Consider the following 18,043-nt stretch of genomic DNA (forward strand, 5'->3'; position numbering starts at 1 on the left):
GATATGTGATTTCTAAATCGCTGCCCTATAAAATGCTGTGTGCTTTTGTTACCAATGTGTGCGTGTGTCTCTGTGTGTAAAGCTATCCAACTCTACAACCTCAGGGGTGCTTGGCTGCTGCTTTCATTCCCTGTTTCTGGTGTGCCCATCTCTGACAGAGGGCTTGGTAATGTCCAAAGGGCATTTATTATAAAACTGTGTTGCTCTGCTGTGTCTCCCGATTAAAAAGTAAATAAAAGTGGTCTGCAGTAAAATGTATCTGGTAACTGAGCGTGAGTGCTTTACTAAATAGATCTGGAGCTTGCAATGCAGATCTGTCAGGTGTTTGTGCTGACCAGAGCTGCCTCCTTGTCTGCTGTTTGCTTTTTTTTCTTCTCTGGTATATCCATTTGAGTATCTGTGGGTTGCAGTTACAGCAGTGGAGCTGTCTGGCATGCAGTCAGCTTCACGGGGCATGCACGATGAGAAGGCGGCAGCGTGGTGCTCTTCCTGAGTTACCACGTTTGTAGTACTGACTGAAGCGTTCATTTGCTTAACTTTAATTTGTGCTGGAAAATCCTGTTTGATGGAAAAAAAAAAATAAAAATCTGTCTGGAAATCTGAACTTCTGGGTGACAAAGGGGGTGGGTGGAAGAAAATGATTTCAGACAGGCGCTCTGAACTACCTGCCTCACTCCTCCTCCTCTCCCCAGTCACTGCGTGCTCTCACTGGTGCAGCAGCAGCCAGTCCTCAGACCGGAGAAGTGAACAGCTTGCTACGGGCATTGCACTAGTAGGGCTAGTTCAGATTCATCGCAGGTAGTGGTGGCACACTTGGGAATCCAGATATGCTTATGGGCTTCTGATTCAAATCCCCTTCTCAAAAATTTTTAAATACGAATGTCAATTTTATTCCCTTCACTTTTAAAATGATAGCCTTAAAACCAGAGCTCTGGGTAAAGAAGTGAGTATGCCAGTGCTCCTGGAAAAGGGTGTGATTTCATGCTCAAGTCTTTGGTCAAGCCTAGTTGGAGTACTGATACGAGGTAGAGTGTAACAACTGCACTCGTGTGTGAGTCCTTTATTCCCTCTTTATGTGCACTGATCTTTCTACCAGAGCATCTGAAGAAATTTCTCTGAAACCCTGTGAACAGTCAGTGATCCTTTTCTTCTCCCTGGACTGAATTCAGGATTCTCACAGGGACTTCTGTAAGAAGTAAACAGCTGATCGCTGTGGCTCTAAGGATCCCTCTTCCTCTCCTTGTACCTCTGTGCCTTTCTCATTTTCCACTGGCAAATGTCAAGAGCCTCGGATATGTAGTTGAATTTCTCATTTTTGGCTGGGTGGGGGTTAGATGCTCTGAGAACAGGCCCAACCAACACCGGAGGTGGGAGCTAGGTCTGAGCATCCTCCTCCCTCAGTGGGGCAAGGGCAAGCCTGTGGGCCCCGTGTTGTCCTGACCCCAGCAGCCTCCCCACCTGAATCAGAGCTCTGATACCTGTCTGCAGCAAGGCGCGAGTGACCTGGGGATGAGAGCGTGGATGCCTGCACGTGCCTTGGGCCGTGGCCAGTGGCCCGTGGGGCTTGGGAGGTGGGTGGGGAGGGTTGCCTCAGCTTCTGTTCCCAGCAGTCCTCCTGGAAGGAAGCAGTAAGAGGCTGTCAGTCCGCCTTTCTCTGTGAAATTAGCGAGGCAGGCTCTCTGAAGGAGATTGTTAGAAATATTTGTTGCCTTAGGTTATCCCTAACAGGGCTGGGGCGGAGTTTGCCAGAAAGGACGATGTGTCCCCGTTTGTCACGTTAGCAGTTTATAATCTCCTGCTCTGCGTGGCTTGTTTCTCTCGCCCGTGGAGGAGATGCCCGTGCTTCCTGCGTGGTGGGGAACAGCCAGCAGTTTCAGGGTTACACCAACCCTTCGTGGAAGCATGAGCAGCCTTCACAGAGCTCTGCTTCCACCAGCCTGCACACGCACTGCACCCTGGTTGACTTCCAGCATCTTTCTTTCCTCCTACGACCTCATCCCACCTCCAGGTTGGTGCAGCTCCCTTCATGCCTTTGGCGGCGTTTCCCAAAGGCTGGGTTAGGAACAGCTCCTGCTGTGTTGTTTTTGGGGTCCTGCCAGGGGCTGGCTTTCTCTGAGTGACAAGAGGACAATGCTCCATCAATTCTGCCTGTCTCAAAGGGTCTTGTTTTTTTTTTTCCCCCTGCACAGGGTGGATAGGAGGCTGTACTTCCCTGCTTCCCTTGTGGGAGGAGGAGGGCAGAGTGGCCTGCTAAGAGGAATTGCTATGAGCAACCACAAACAAAGCCTGGAACTACTCCTCTCAGGTTCTCCCAAGAGCTTTTTGACCCAGGGCAGGGAAATGCTGCCAAGATTGCGATGATATGGTGCTTGGACCGAGGTGTGTAAATGATGAAGGGGGAGGGAAAAGCCTAGGCTTTGCCAATCCATAGGCAGCATGTGGGCTGTTCTCTGCTCTGTTCTGCTCAGTGCTGTCTGAGGCCTGAACAAGCATCCTCCCTAGCATCCTCTCTCACGCACACAGGGAGCATAGCTTCTAAGACCGAGAAAGTGCTGGAGGTGAAGGACTGGAGCGATTGAACCAGCAGAGCTTAAAGGCAGGCACTGCTGCCGAACCTCACTGCCTCATCTGCTGCTGCTCCTGTGAGGTCTTTTCTGAAAGAAGTACTGTAAATGTTGCACAGACAGCTGCAGGCCATGTGTTATGGTTATCGAGACTGTCAAAGGCCTGAGGGCTGTGGTCCTGGATGCTTACAAGACATTGAACTACTTTTGTTGTATAGCATCTCTGATGGCTACAGTTGGCAAGGCAAGCGCATGTATGGCTTTGTCAAGGAATGGTTGCTAGTTATGGCACGTGCCACCTGCCACAGGCCTTGGCTGAGGCATGTTGGAGCCAGAGGGAAAAAGTAGGTCCTCGTGTACCATCAGTATTTGATCCGTAGGGAAGTGTTTGATCCCTGGGAAGTACACAGCCACTTTTATGGTGTAACTTGAGCCGTGGTTTCTTGGAAGACAGGATGGCCATCAGCCTCCTCTTACCATTTGGCAGGATGAGCCAGGGAAACTTTAAAGACAGTTGGAGAGGAATGCTGATGCTTATTTACCTGATGCAATTAGCTGCTTTTTCCATTTAAAACTCTATCAATACATACAGTGTTTGTGCTCCTGACCAGCAAAGGGAGCAGTGGAGTGGGTGTGCCATGGTGAATGTGAGCCATGCCTGCTGGGGCTTTCTTCCATTTGGGTAGAGATGAATTGTTTCAAATTATGTTCATCCCACCTTAAATAGTGGCTTTGATACTTTGTCTGCACTGCCTGAGGGATTTGGAAAGCTACCCGGTGATTGACTTGCCTGCACTAGCTTTGAACTTATTAGTAGGTCAAGTTTCTAAACTGAGCCTTGTTCTCTGCCCAGTCTGTATAAGGAGAATAAAACCAGAAAGGTCTCTATGCACAATGAAGGAAAGGGAAAAAAGATGCTACGTTGCAAAAAATCCACAATAGTAAATGTGGATGTTGTAATCGAGCTGTTCCTCTCCTCAGTGCTGCTCTCCACAAGTGTCTCCAAACATACACCTCTCAAGCTTTGAAGGATCTGAGGTCTTATAAGCCTAACAAGAGGTTAAATAGTTAATTGTGTCCCTTGATCTGTGTAAATATGGAGTCACCTAAACCCTCTTCCCACAGCTGTCCTTATAGTAAGAGAAACACTGAAATAATAGCACAGGAGAAAGTTATCAATGAGGTGCTCTTAGATTAATTTTGGAGAAGCTTTTCCCCAGTTCTCACTGGGCGTTGTTGGAACGTTGTCAATCTACGTAAGACCAAATCGTCTGTAACTCTGTGCTCCCCAGCCAGAGGTTGTTATCATATGGACAAAACATTAAGGAACAGCGAGAGCAAGTTAAAGAACAGTTTTCAGATTTAAATCTGAATTTCATTGTTGTATGAACTTTACATCAGAACTTAAGGTGATGGAAAAAGTGATTCTGTCCTTTTATGTTTGATTGCAAATCCCTCTGAACTCCAACATCCTGGCCAAGATCCAGCTCACAGAGATAATTGGTTCTTGTTAGACTACACCCCTCCTGAAGCTTTATTCAGTGAACGTAGTGTAATTACTACCCTTCCCCTCGTATATGTGGTTGTACAGTGCTGTTCGGCCAAACTGTCCAGTTCCACAGTGGAAATCTTCATTTTAATGAAGCTCAGAGCATGTATTTTCAGATTTTTTTCTCTAAATTCTTCCCAGAAAGGAACAGAAAGAGGAAGACCAAGTATGCTTCCTATTGAGAGAAAGAAGGGGTTTGTTCTTCTGACCTTGTGAAAGTTCTTCTGCCTGAGGACGGGCAGAGGGGAGTATGAGAGGATCAGAAGAGTGATACCAGTGTGTTCACGTGATACAATCCCCTACCCACAGCCATAAGCAAATGCATAGGTTCCTCTGTACAACTTCCTGGGGAAACCTTGTTCAGTGGTTGAGAAATGCTCCTAGAAAAAGGAAGCACTGCTGGGCGCACACAGTCACTTTCAAGAGCGTGGTTCTGTGAACTGGCGAGAACCCTTCAGAAGGCTGCACAAACAGCCTGGAGTCCTGGTGCACTTAGGAAACCATTATCTTTCCCACATGTGTGGCGAATAGTGCGAGGTTACCCTAATAGTCATAACCCCAAGTAAGAGAAAGGGGGTGGGGAGTGATGACAGCTGCAGCTGCTGTCTGTGGAGATGGGCGCAGAAAAATGTGGACCTATTCATGGCCACATTGGAGGCTTCTTTTTTTTCTTTTTTTTTTGTTTTTGTACAGAGAATCTCAGGATGATTGAGTTACCTTTTATTTCCTAAAGCGCTTAATATGATTGAAATCTTTTGTACGAACTTGTCTGAGTATGGAGGACTATATGTAAATTGCAGCTCTGGAAACAGCATCTCAAGTTGCTGTCCTGCTCCCTCCACTTTAAGAGATGTCTTGTGCATTGTTGCTGAACCACAAAGCAATCATATTAAGTAACTGTCTTTGTCACTGAAATGCTTTTGGGTTTGTCCTCCGAGATGACCAGGGAAGTTCCACTCTGACTGTGCCAAGTGGCTTTTGAACAAATGCTGAAAGAAACCCCCCTGCCACAGTGCTGCGGTATTGTTTTGTGTGCTTGACCTGAGCTGTCAGAGTTCTAGCATTAGCTGATGTGCACACGGTGGTTAAACTGGGGCCATTGGGTAGGTAAACTGGATTGAGAAGATAGTCTGCTGATTTCTCTCTAAACCTTTGTTTGTTGCTTTTTGCTCTCCACCCTACGATTTCCTCCCTCTCATCCTGTACAAATGCTGAATGGAAACTCTGCTCACACCCTCTTTTTTCCAAGTGCTTTCCCAGCACTATTCCAACTGCTCTCACTCACTCAGTGCATCTCGCTGTCCTGTTCAGGGGATAATGACCACCACAACAAACATGTAAAGAAAGAGTGGTGAAGACAGAAGTAAAATTAAAACTAGCAAGATTTAAGATCAATTTTTTTTTGGTGTTCATTCTAGATCTTGATGAATCTGTAGCGTTTTCATCCGTGACCGGCAGGAGGAAACTTTCGATACATTCCTTTTCCTACTGAAGTACTTATTTAGATGTTACTTTTCCACTTCTGTTGAACAAGGTGAATCTTGGGTACAGTTCGACTAGCTACAGCAAGTATAACACATGCTTGTGAGCAGACTGCCAGAAAAGGAGATGTGTCTGCAGATGCTAACCAATCATTCAGCAGTGCACACAAGTCCAGCAGGGCAAATCTGTACATGCATGTTTGGGAATGTGCTGAACTCATTTCGTTGCACACAGAAATCAGTTTTGTCTTTTCAGCTGTATTTAATCTTGTTATGTAAAGAAATAGACAGATCTGGCCTTTCTTTTTAATAATGTTTTAGGATCAGGGTACAAAAACGGTTAATGTATTAATTTTTAAGACAAGTGATAAATGTAATGCAGTAAGCACATCCTACATACACAATATATTTCTCTATATAATATGAACACAGATATAAAATAAGTTATACTTGTATTGTTTTTTTCATCACAGTAGGAGCTCAGCTTATATAAAGTGACAACAGGAATTGGAACAAAATGCTGCTTTAAAGCAACAACAAAAAACAGAAGTGTCCGTGCACGGGTGTGTGAAACAAAATAGGAAATCTACGTATTTCTGCTAAAATCGGGTCTTGAAAAGAGAAATTTTATAGAGCATTAAAGAGATGGGGAAGGTCTCTTGGCTCGGGGCAGAGGTTCTGAAGGGGATAAAGTGTTACTGTGTGGTGACGAGGAGGGTAGATGAAGGCTGTTGACATTTAGGTTACATTTGTGGGGGCACAGGTAGCGGAGCATGCTCTGCCCGCTGTGTTCTCTGCTCTCGTGATGGACCATCTACCCGACAGTGCTGTGTTCTGTGTTCTTGTCTTTACAGTAAGAATGGGACCTACTAGCTTTCACTGCACACAATGAGTAAACATCGCTTCACAGGAATGATGAACACCACTGTTGTTCAAAGGCTTTTGAAGGAGAAAACACTATCCACTTGTGAAACAATCAGTGAGCCTGGGGGTAGAGTCCTGGGTTTCTCCCCTTCCAGCCCACCTGATGTCTGACTCTAGTATATTCTCCTTCCGTTTCACTCAGAGTGGTTGTTCTCTCGGCCATACTTTGAAAATAAATCACCGCCAGGGAATGGATGAGAGGTACAGGTGCTTGGAATTCCTAGTGCCTGTCCCATAGTAAATAACGAAGAACTCAAGATGTCCAATTGAGAGCCATTTCAGATTGCTTTATTTTTTTAAGGACAGGGAAATGCTTGTAGAACTTGCATCTGACAAGTGAACCGGATTCCTAAAATTCTTAACCCAGGGATTCAGAATTTGGAATTTCTTATTAATTAGAAGGTACTCCTTAATTTGGCTAACAGCTTGGAGACCTTTTTGTGGTTTCTTCTTTGCTATCAAGGATCTGTCTCATTAGGTTTGCAAGACCAATAAACAGCACAATGTGCAGTCAAAGCTCAGGAGCGACACTGGTGGTTAGCAGATTTCTGTTAGTGCCAATTCCACTCTCAAAAGATGCAGCCCACTTGAGGTTTTCCTTCTATCCTGCTTACCAGGTTATCCTAGTCTCAGTGTCCTTTCTTCACCTTCATGTTTACAGACTACACATTAGAAAGCAGGGACACTACACTGGAAGAGTGAATTGCATATCATCATGAAGAATGATTGGACTTTTTGTTCTGCTTTAGTTTTTTCTTCATACAGCAGAATAGGTATAAATTGAAAGGTGACCTCACATCTAAAGGTATAATTTAAGTAAACATGTTTTTCTAGATCTTTCTCCCCTCCCTTTCCCTCTCCCTTGCAACCTTCCTTTCATTCTGTTATTTTCCTTTTGGATGGAGGGAGGAGATGGGAAGGTAGCTCATTTGGCAGCTCATGACCCTCCAACTTGACTTTAATGAGATGATTTGCCAAGGCAAACTCCTCATCATCCAGCATGCCATCTTTGTCAATGTCAGCCAGTTTCCATATCTTTCCCAGCACTGTGTTGGGCAGCTTAGACCTTACCATCTCCTTCTTTGCATTGGCACCAGTTATTTTACCATCAACAGGTGAGAGCGTATAGAAGATCTCATCATACATGGGCTTGTCCCTGGCCACTACCCACTCAGCATCATCAATCCCTTCGCCAGCGCCTTCGCCGTAGCCATGGCCAAACGGACCATGTAGCGTGCCCTCGAAGGCTCCTCCCTTCACCATCTGGGTAGGCCGCTGTGACTCCTCCTGGCGTACAAGCACCATGAGCTGGGCGATGTCGTTAGCCAGCATATCTTCCACAGTCTCCAGCAGCTTGCTCTTCAGAGGCTGGAACTTGCTAAAATCTTGGGCCTGCAACTGATCCTTAAAGTGGGACAGGGGAGCAAGAGGTGAGTGACATGGTTGTGCACAGGGCAGTAACAGCACAGCGTGGGCTCTGTTTGGCTCAAAAAACCTATTGCAGATGAGTGGGGAGCACAGCACTCTCCTCTGACAGCCCTGCTCCTCAGCATGTGATAGGGTTTCCCTGGCTGGCCTTGCTCTTACATACTCTTTAAGTCCTGCAGAGAATAATCTCCCCTGCTTACAAAGTGGGGCTGACATGGCACAGAGAAAGGGAAGTGATTTACTCCAAGACCTGGATGATGGCCATATGCGAGTAAGACTTCCTTTCCAGGCCATGTACAAGTGTTCTTATTGAGAACTAAATTGTTCAAAGCAAGCTGGTTGTGCAGCTCTTACTGCATCTTCTAGCTGGTGCTCTGCATTTCCCCCCCCCCGGTAAATAAGTGCCACTTTGGCAATAGACTATTCTACAGGTAAATCCCTTGTTATCATGCAGTGCATCTTTCAGATGCCATAAAGACAGTACACACGTCTTTAAAAAACATAAAACATAAAGTTTTTCACAGCTAAGCAAAAGTGGTTTGAGCAGGGACTGCAGAAAACTCTCTTCAAAGAGCTGTAAAACAACCTACAACTTCATCCTTCACCCTACCCATTAAATCCAGTCTATTCACTCCTAATAGAGTGGCATAATTATTTTTTAAACATTGAAACACGTTTTAACAAGCAGTGAGTGGGATCTTCTATTGGGTACACTCTACAGATCTCATTCTAAAGGACTTAGGTGAAATATATTTTTATTAAAAAAGATGATTAACTGCTATGTTTTCCATAGGGAGCTTATAATGGCTTCAACAGCCAGTAACTGCAAAGAGGTTTCTGCTTGGACTGAAGCCACACAGCAACGTAGCTTTGCCCAGCATTGTTCAAGTATACAATATAAGGCCCTGATCCAAGGTCCTTTAAAGTCTTTGACTTGTATGAACACTGAATCAGGCCTCAACTTTGTAGCTCAGAAAAACTGCTTCTCTGCTTAAAATAGATAGGGAGCTTTAAGTTTTCACTGCTTCCTTCATCCCCAAGTCTTTCTAGAAACGGAGCAAAGTAGAGGACAAAAAGATACAGCTCCTGAGGAGATGCATGTATATAGGCTTCTGGGAAATGTATCTTTTTATTTAATATAGATTAGCAGTATTCTTAGGTCTAGAAAATCTGAAAATGGAGCCTGGAATTAAAAATAAAGAAAAAGAGAGCAAATGATTTGTTGTCAAATGCTATTTAGGCAAAGACTTGAGAAATGAAGGCAGCTGTAGCTTCACATGAGCTCTATGTGCAAAAAATGTTTATGCCTAAACATAGTCTGCACGCAGCTCAAGGCTCATTCCAAGACCACAACAGGCCTTTCATATAGGCAATGATAATAAAGGTCTGTATTGTGGCTTCTGTCATATTCCCTGCAGTTACTCTTTCCTTGTATGTTCGGTGCTCTGGACAAGATACCACCGCTTACCTGCATCTTTCTCAGATTAGGGAAGTCTCCTGGTGAGATCTGATGTTCCCGTTCAATGCGGGCATAAATCTCTCCCAAGTTGTTAACAAGCTCTTTCTTTTTATTGTCTTTCCCAAACACGGAGGGCATTTCCTTCTTTAGAGAGCTGATGATGTAGGCATGGACCTGAAGGGCATTAAATGATATGGAATGAAAAAGACAAGTGCTAAAGAACACATCATGGTTTTCCCAACAGACAGTACCTGTGTGTACGAGTCAACCCATCTTGTCCCATCCTGAGGAGCCAGCTTAGCTCCTCAGGATGCCTGTATCTGCTGATTATCACTCTAGTGCTAAGTGCTGCTCAGCTGTGTCCAAACATACAGGTTCTAGAACTCCAGACTTTGTTTAATATAGGAATGAGCCTTTGACTTACATGACATTATGCTACTGAGTACTCTGGTACTCTGTACGAGGACTGTACAGACCCAGAACAACCGCTTTCATGAAATTCAGTTCATATAATACTTCCTGTTAGCACTGGTGATTCTGGAAGGCAGAATCTATTCTAGTATCCCCAGCAGAAGTGACTGATGGCAGTGAATTTTATATGAAATATTCTGACACATCTTTATTTTGTGGATGCGGGGGTGGGGGAAGCTTTTTCTCTTTCATAGAAGGCTTTTGGGCATCTTTCAGTCTCTCTTTCTCAGTTGATATGGGTCTGCTCCCTGTGCTCTGGAGAGCTTAACTCAGCTCATTCTAAATAATCAGAAATGGAATTTCTGGCAGTGCCCTTGATATATACATATATGTGTGTGTGTGTGTGTGTGTATATATATATATATATTTCATGTTCGTGGAAGGCTTATCTGCCATTCTTGTCACTCTCCATGTCCTCTGCATCCATCTAGGTTTCTCTTTTTAAGGCAAACGACCTCCAGACTCTTACTTCCCTTGGTGTGTGATTCTGACACATGGAATTGGTTTTAATTCTCAAGTTGCCAGCACACTGCAGCTGCTTTCTACATCCCCTCAGGTGCTACCTTCTTTGATCTGTGAGCAACTCTTCACTCAGGCCTGTTATAACTGATGCACTAAGCAAAGGAGGAATATTCTTCCTTGAAGTGCATAGGACAAACACACTAGGCCTCTGAGTGAAGTAAGAAGGGGAAGAAGAGCAGTAGGATCCACCAGCTATGCAAGCTAGACCAGCCAAAACCACTTTCCCATACCCTGCGTACTGCATACAGCCCAAACTGAGTGCCTGGGCTCTCCTGTGTCAATACCCACCTTGGCCAGCCGTGCCCGCTTGATGAGATCATTCAGCTTCCTTAGGGCTGCGTTGCGGGGAAGGCTCTGGATATCCCTGAACAGGTCCTGCTCCTCTGCTTCAAACAACTTTCGGTTGTCAGGGATAAGCAACGGATGGGACCAGAAGGAGCCAATATAGACCCTGATGACCTCAGGAGTGTTGACAATCTTTCCCAGGGACCACATAAGGGCACCGTACACCCTCATCAACTGCTGGGTCTCTATTTGGTCAGCTTTGTTGAGAACAACTCTCATCTTGTCCTCGTGGTTCTTCAGGGCCTTGATGACCTCAGAGAATTCATCTGAGATGTCCAGCTTGTGCGCATCAAAAAGAAGAATGATGCGGTCAACCCGCTCCGCAAACCACTCCAGGACAGCAGCAAAGTCGTAACCTACAAGGGACGGAGGAAGAGCAGAGATACACATGCACAGGTGTAGAGAAGCCTGGTGGTCATACCTGAATCATGCCATCTGAGGGTATGCTTGCAAAGAGAAAGCTTTCCCCTAGCAGCTCAAGTAGCTTGATAAAGTGAACAAGAAACCTCATTCTTTGCCACAAAGAGGGTAGAGAGGGAAGTGCTCTTCATTCTGAAACATCTAAGACTTGCACATTTAAGGATGGTTCTCATCTTCTCCAGATTAAGAGATCACCCAGGAAGTCCTGAACTCATGTTACAAATGCTTTGTTCAAATGTACATCTTAGGCAAACTGCTATGTTCAAACAGCTACTGCAGAGGTTTTGCATGTAACAAGACAGGGACGTCTAATTTCTGAATTACTGGCCATCAGCAAAGCCTACAAATGCAGTAGAAAGCTAGATAATTAGTGTTTGCACCCAGACCGGTTTGAGATTTATATCTCTACTGCTTAATAACACTCAGGTCTAGTCTAGTTGTGTGACTGTCCCATACAATTCAAAGCCCAGGATGCAAATAACCTGTCATGGCTGAGTAATCATCCTCTCACATCTGCTGCATGTGCACGAAGCAAAATTAATTGTTTACTTTGCTAAGTACTTGCTACTTAGGCAGTATTGCCATGAACAGCAGAGCTGGACTCAAACTAAACACACTAGTTTCAAATTTCACTTACTTCAGAACTAAGGATAAAGGCACAATAAATGTGTGTACATTTTAAAAATGACAGCAACAAAACAACCTTTATTTTTTTTTCTTCCCCTAGCTCTGTGGTGTTTCTACATCTTTTTTAAAGCCTCACCAAGAGATTGGTGCTCTCTCTCTCTGCTCTATAAGGCTCTCTTATGCTGTGCAAGACTTGGGGTTATCTGTGTTGCCAGAGTGCTGCACTCTGTTAAGAGAACTGTCCTCATTAAAACACCTTTACCAGTACTGCTTTGCAACACAGCTTTTTTCCTGGTGGGCAGGAATAATCAGGACAGAGCACGTGCTATTTGCATTCAAATCCTTGAACATAATTTTTTAGTCTTAGCTTTCATGAATAAATGTATAAGAACTAATTCAGTGCCTTCCCCACTCCCTTTTTTCCCCCCTCTATTCTCTCATCTCTCCTAGAGCACAAATAATGCATCCTACTCTTTAGATGAGGGCTATGGAAGGGAGGACTGCAGAGCTCTGATTTTGATTTTAGCCACTGGCCTTTTTTATCTTGTGACTTTAAGCAAATCAGGGTGAAACCCTGGCTCTGAAGTCAGGAACAAAGCCCATGTGAACCTTTCTCTTCAGATATATGAATTCATGTTAGCTGTTTGCTACTAAGAACTTCTTTACAACTGCAAAGTACTATTACGAGGCTGTGTTTTGTCTCAGTTGGTTATAGTTTACTCATAACAAACAAACAAAGGGGTGAGAGGAGACAAATGTGCTCTGCAATTTAAACAGCTTGCCCAGCTTTCTTCCATGGGATCTACAGAAATCATAGAGCAGAAGGCCACTGGCTTGTCACTCCATTAATGTGCGGTGGTGTCTTTTCCAGCAGCAACAAGTGATACTGGTCCCTAGCTCTTCACTCACCTCACATTTGATGCTGAGAGCTTCAGAGAATTCAGCTAGTATTACCTTTAAGGGAGACCTGCTCAACAGTCAATAAACTATATTTATGTGACTTGTCCAGTCCATGTGTCTGACCTCACACATTCTCATGAATCAGACCTTATAGTTGAAATAAAGTTGGTTCTGCTTGCTTTCAGATGTCAGCAGTCTTTTAACCTTAGAGATTTTGCCTGTAAGGAGCTCATCTCCATGGGTCTAACCATGTAGCTGTTTTAAAGCTATCTTTATTTCTTTTCTAAATTGCACTAGGACATGCTGGCAGCAGAACAGCATCAATCCCAACACCTTATCTCACTTGGACTTGGTTCAGGCTCTAAGTTCTCCCTCTGAGGAGATCAATGAATTTGCAACTGGAGGAAAAAACACTAACTTTGCTGAACACTGGATGCACATCTATACCTAATGGTCAGTTCGGCTTGGGCTGTGCTGGAAATCAGTGGCAGGATAGCTTATTCTGCATATGCAGCCATACAGCTTGCTCTTTCACCATGGAAACAATTAGTGTGACTTTGTTCAGAGAAGTTTGTGCATTGAATCTTATGAAGTCTCCTTGACTGGGATGCTTTTTGTCACGCTGGCTTGTGTTTGAATTGCACCATGACTGCTTTTTCTAGCCTTTCCTTGAAAGATCAAAGGAGAAACTGAGTCATACTCTCTAGGGCACCTAGTAATGTTACAGCAATGTCCTGTCTCAGACCAACATGGATGGTTTCCCTCCAGCAATAGAGTAACAACTGTTGCTAGGCTCTTCAGAGTGTTTAGCAGGGGCTCGGATGGGGTGGGGAAGGTGTCTGCGTCTGACACTCAGCACAGCTTCCAGTGATTCAGTAAAGGTAGGGAGTCATTTGAAAAGAGGAAAGAAAAAGTGGCACTGTAGTTTTGGTATTAGCGGAGGACTTGGGAGGCTGAGGTCTGCCCAAGGATTTGTCTAAAAGGATCTTTAGTTGCTTAGCTCCACTGATCTGTTGATTTTAAGATGTGTCAAGCCAAGATCTACAGCAGCACGTCAGGTATCTGCTCTCTGAGTCTCTATTTCCTATTCACAGACAAAAATGTTGCTCTACCCAAGAGGAAAAGGGAATTAATATATGCTGGGATCTTCATATGTTCTTAGCTGCTAGAGTAACATACAATTAGTCTAGAATGTCCTTGTAGAGTTCATCAGATGTCTAGATTGATAAGCAGAGCATCCTTCTTTCCCAGTTTCTTTGTGTGTTTAGAGATAATCTACTGACAACTGTCCTGTACATCTCTATTAAGAGAGAACAAAGCCCTAAGAAGTAGCAAATGTTGATGTTTCAGAGCAGTCACAACAGCATGCGCTGACTTACAACCTGTGCTGGGACAGAAGCCTGATCCCCACATACTCCTTCTCCTTGTATGCGTCCCACTTTTGGCATTTATGGGAATGTGTGAGGCCTTTCCTCTTGGTGCTAAGCAAGAAACTTCTCTCCCTGTGTGCAACTCTATGAAGTGCTAATCATACCTGCACTCTCCTGTATGGAGGTACTTGCCAGGAAAACTAAGGTGTACGTATTTTGCTTCTAAGTGACAGAATTTTCCAGAGATAGAAAAGAGGAGAAAAAATGCGAGTGTGTTTTTCCTTTACAAGCAGAAAGGGCAGGCGGGACAAACCTCTGCTTACAACCATCTACTTGCAGTCAACTCTCAGAGCTCTGTGATGGTATTTTCCCACACAGACAGTTGCCTAGAGAATTCCCACATGGGAAATCTACAGGGTTGACTTTCTAGTTTTGCTTTTAGTATATAAAAGAGTAGATCTGGAGCAGAGAAGCATTTGGATAGCCGGAGACAGGGTATAAAACTCTAAGGGGAAGCAAGCTATTAGTGAAGATACTTAAAAATAAGGCTAAACTAATATTTTAATGTTTAGTTCAGAACTCATTTTCAGAGGACTTCTCTATAGCATGGAGAACTCAGGACGTTTTGCCTGACTGAAACCAGAGCTGGAACACCTGAAAACGCAAGGCTCATTGCGTAACTAAATTTAAGCATTATAGCCTCACTTCATATTTTTTTTCCCAATTTTTATTTCACAGATGCATAGGGCCCGATTCTACGTTCTCCTGGCAGTTTATTTCAGTGTGAGATTAGACCAAGAACTCATCTTGACCTACTATCAAATTAGGAGTTTTCCGTCCAGAGTGTCCCTCCTGATTTGCAAAGTTGAATTAATAACTCTGCGGATGTGTTATGTTTTTTTATGCCCTATCTCAGTGTTGTAGAGTGTTGCTAAGGCCTCTCACAAAGGCAGCCAGATTTGGCAGTGTGTCACTGTTGGGCGAAGCTATCCACATACCATAGCAGTTTATTGTGAAGTTAAATGGCATTTGGGAAGCCAACTGCTTGCCAAAGTTGCATAAATGCAAAAGAATTATTACAGGGATGTTCACACAAAATGTGAAGGGGAAAATTTTCTCTTCAGTAATTCCTGGTTGTTTATGGTTACACTTCTACTTCTGTTGAAAAACGTACCTATTTAAACACGCTTTAATACCGCTGATGTGGATTGTTTCACAACCTCCAGAGAAGGCTGTGAAAGAAGAACACGTAAGAACACGAACAGAAAATGAATCCCATCTATACAGTACTAGAAGAAACGGGCAAGATGAACATACCATTTCTTTCTATCAGATGTTCTTTCATGGGGGCAGATTCCATTCTGGCAGCATGAGAAGGATTCAACAGATTTAACACAAAGCTGACAAGTCAGATGACTGTCAGTAGATTCATCCTGTAGAGAAAACGATTTTCTTGCAGACACCCTGACACCTAGACTCTGCAAGGCAGACTGTGGCTTTATGAATACTTGTCTGTGCACTGTTGGAATACCTGGCAGCAAGTATTTAACTAAGATATGGCAGGATTATGCAATTACTTTTCTGTCAAGTCAAAGAATGACACAGTCTTTACGTTGACTCCTTGAAGACAAATGATACCAGACCCAGCATAAAACCTGCCTGGCTGTAACATTTTAAAGCCATTTAAACCAGCAATGAGTGTCCATGTAACAGTTCAGCATTGGTTTTGTCTGATGGTAAGCACACTACTGAATTTCCTGTCTTGTGGAACTACAGGCACAGACCCTGTGGTGGGGGTCAGGTGGGATGGAACGAGGAAAGTAAGATGAAGAAATGTTGAAAAACACAAAGCTGCTTTTTTTTTGTGGCAGGTATCTGACAGCTTGCTGTCACTAATGTCTTAAACTGTGCCACTGCTTCTAGCAATTTACCTCCTTCCTGGTGAGTTTAGTCCCTGGGAGCTCCCTTCGTACTATCCATCTAAATCTGGTGTGTTCCAGAGACTGAAAGCCCACTAGATCACAGCCCTCAAGAGGGAAGTTTTAATACAGTTTCCATCTGTCCCTATCTGTCAACTGATAGATTGGCATTGTGTGTCACGTGTCTGAGGGCAACACCAGAAGAAGACACGGTAGTTAGCTGGAAGAACAAATACTGACTACCTAGAGAAGGAGCAGCTCTCAGAGATGAAATTTAAAACCTATTCCAGGGAGCTAATTACTTGGTTTGTGTTTTTAAATTGCAGAAGTCGGTTTGGAGGCTGGGTCTAGCTGGTAATTGTGATGTCCTGCTGGAAAGCATTTCAGGGAAAAGACTCTGTCCAGGCTGAACAAGCAGGCAGTCCATGCTGGAAAAGGAGAATGTACCAAGAGGAGCAGGTGCCTCCTGAGTGTGGCAGATAGCTGTAAGCAAAGGAACAATAAGACAATGTGATGGTCAGAGGGAGGAAATAAAGGGAGGAAACGAGGAGGAAGTGCTACATGAAATGAATAGGACACACAAAGTGAGTGGGAAGCAAGGCAGGGGCGGCTGTTGTGAGACTCAGATGTGGGTGACAGAAACCGAGGCAGGGGAGAGTAGAGAACAGTGATTTGGGTAAGTTCCTGTCAAGGTGAGGAGCTGGTGAAACAAGCCAGGAATGGATTAGAAAGTATGATGAAAAGCAAGGGATGGATATTGCATATACCTCACTGCAGCTCATCCTAAACCATCTTTGTGAAAAAGCTGCTTCCTTTCTGGGAGTGGCTGCCTTCCAATGGGATATAAAGAGAGTTATGTAACGTGTGTCTGTGGGTGTGTTGGGAAGTAGACAGAAATTCCACAGGATGAGAATACTTCTATGAATGATATGTCATAATTTCTAGAGCAGGTTTCTAGAGCTTGCTGATTAGTTCTGCCTTTGCCTATACCTGAAGAAATCATCTGTCCTAGAGCTGGTGATTCACAGCAATAGGAGCCGCATGCTCCAGTCAGTGCTCCGCACCTCCTCTCCCTCAGTACCAAGAATTAATGGAAATGTTACATCCATTTTGGAGGCTTAAAGGTTTCCAAAGCAAAAGTAAAGGGACTCAGCTCTCCATAGGAAATCTGCATAATGTTCTCAGCTAGGAAATGTGGGCTGGTGTCAAATTTCTAATGCTAACATTTACATGAATAAGTATCTGGAGTGGCATACCAGGGACTTTGGCTTTCATGTTGTCTAGAGCAATGGTTTCATGCTTGAGAAGAGACTAGGAGAGTGATGAGGCTCCTGCTTTATGTCAGTGGAAACTAAGTGAAATCTCACTAGACAAGTTCAGTTCAGGTGGACTAAAACTGATGAAAATATTGTCCAGAGCCAAGTCTTCTTACAACTGTAAGCTTCTATGTACACACGACAGAACTTTTCCCCTTTACCTGTTACTCATTTGTATCTTTGTTATTTCACAGAATCACAGAATGTTAGGGATTGGAAGGGACCTTGAAAGATCATCTAGTCCAATCCCCCTGCCGGAGCAGGAACACAATTTGTGACAGATGGACTGAGCATCTCATGGTATCTAGACCAATCCTCAGAACAGTCCATAGCCAGATTTTGAGACCTCAGGAGGTATCTGAATCCAGGCTAGGTTTTCCAGAGATACCAATTTTCCAGAGCAGTGCTGATGCACAGACAGAATTTCAAGAGGTTTTTCACTATAGTGTCCAAACACAAAGTGAGTTCTCCCAATAAACAGTTTGAATCTTGGGAGAGTTCATGCTTGAAAATCAGGTCTGCAATGGCCACCAGTATTGAGAGTCTTCAGGTAACCAACTGATAGTTGCTGCCAGTGACTAGGAAACACAGTCCTCCTCTGCTGTTACTCAGGACACTGCAAGAGTGCATGATGTGCAAAAATAATGCAAACTGAGATATTGTTGGGCATGACTGTCCTTCCTTAATGGAGGAGATACTTAGGAAATGTCTGGAGTGCACACGGGACAGACAATAAAGTGTACAAATT

The 18,043-nt window shown here is 44.1% G+C and overlaps 1 protein-coding gene across 1 annotated transcript in view; it reads right to left on the minus strand.

Annotated features, from left to right (window-relative positions):
* Positions 1-5,888: 5,888 nt before the first annotated feature.
* The window catches only part of EHD3 (EH domain containing 3), a 29,893-nt gene continuing 17,738 nt past the window's right edge, over positions 5,889-18,043 (minus strand). The window contains exons 4-6 of the mRNA XM_035563530.2: positions 10,687-11,099; positions 9,415-9,579; positions 5,889-7,922 (exon numbers count right to left, since the gene is read on the minus strand). Coding sequence (XP_035419423.1) covers positions 7,395-7,922; positions 9,415-9,579; positions 10,687-11,099 — 1,106 coding nt within the window. The 3' untranslated portion in view covers positions 5,889-7,394. The remainder of the gene's footprint in view (positions 7,923-9,414; positions 9,580-10,686; positions 11,100-18,043) is intronic.

The sequence above is a fragment of the Cygnus atratus genome, chromosome 3 (assembly GCF_013377495.2).
Source record: "Cygnus atratus isolate AKBS03 ecotype Queensland, Australia chromosome 3, CAtr_DNAZoo_HiC_assembly, whole genome shotgun sequence".
In the NCBI taxonomy this organism is placed as follows: domain Eukaryota; kingdom Metazoa; phylum Chordata; class Aves; order Anseriformes; family Anatidae; genus Cygnus; species Cygnus atratus.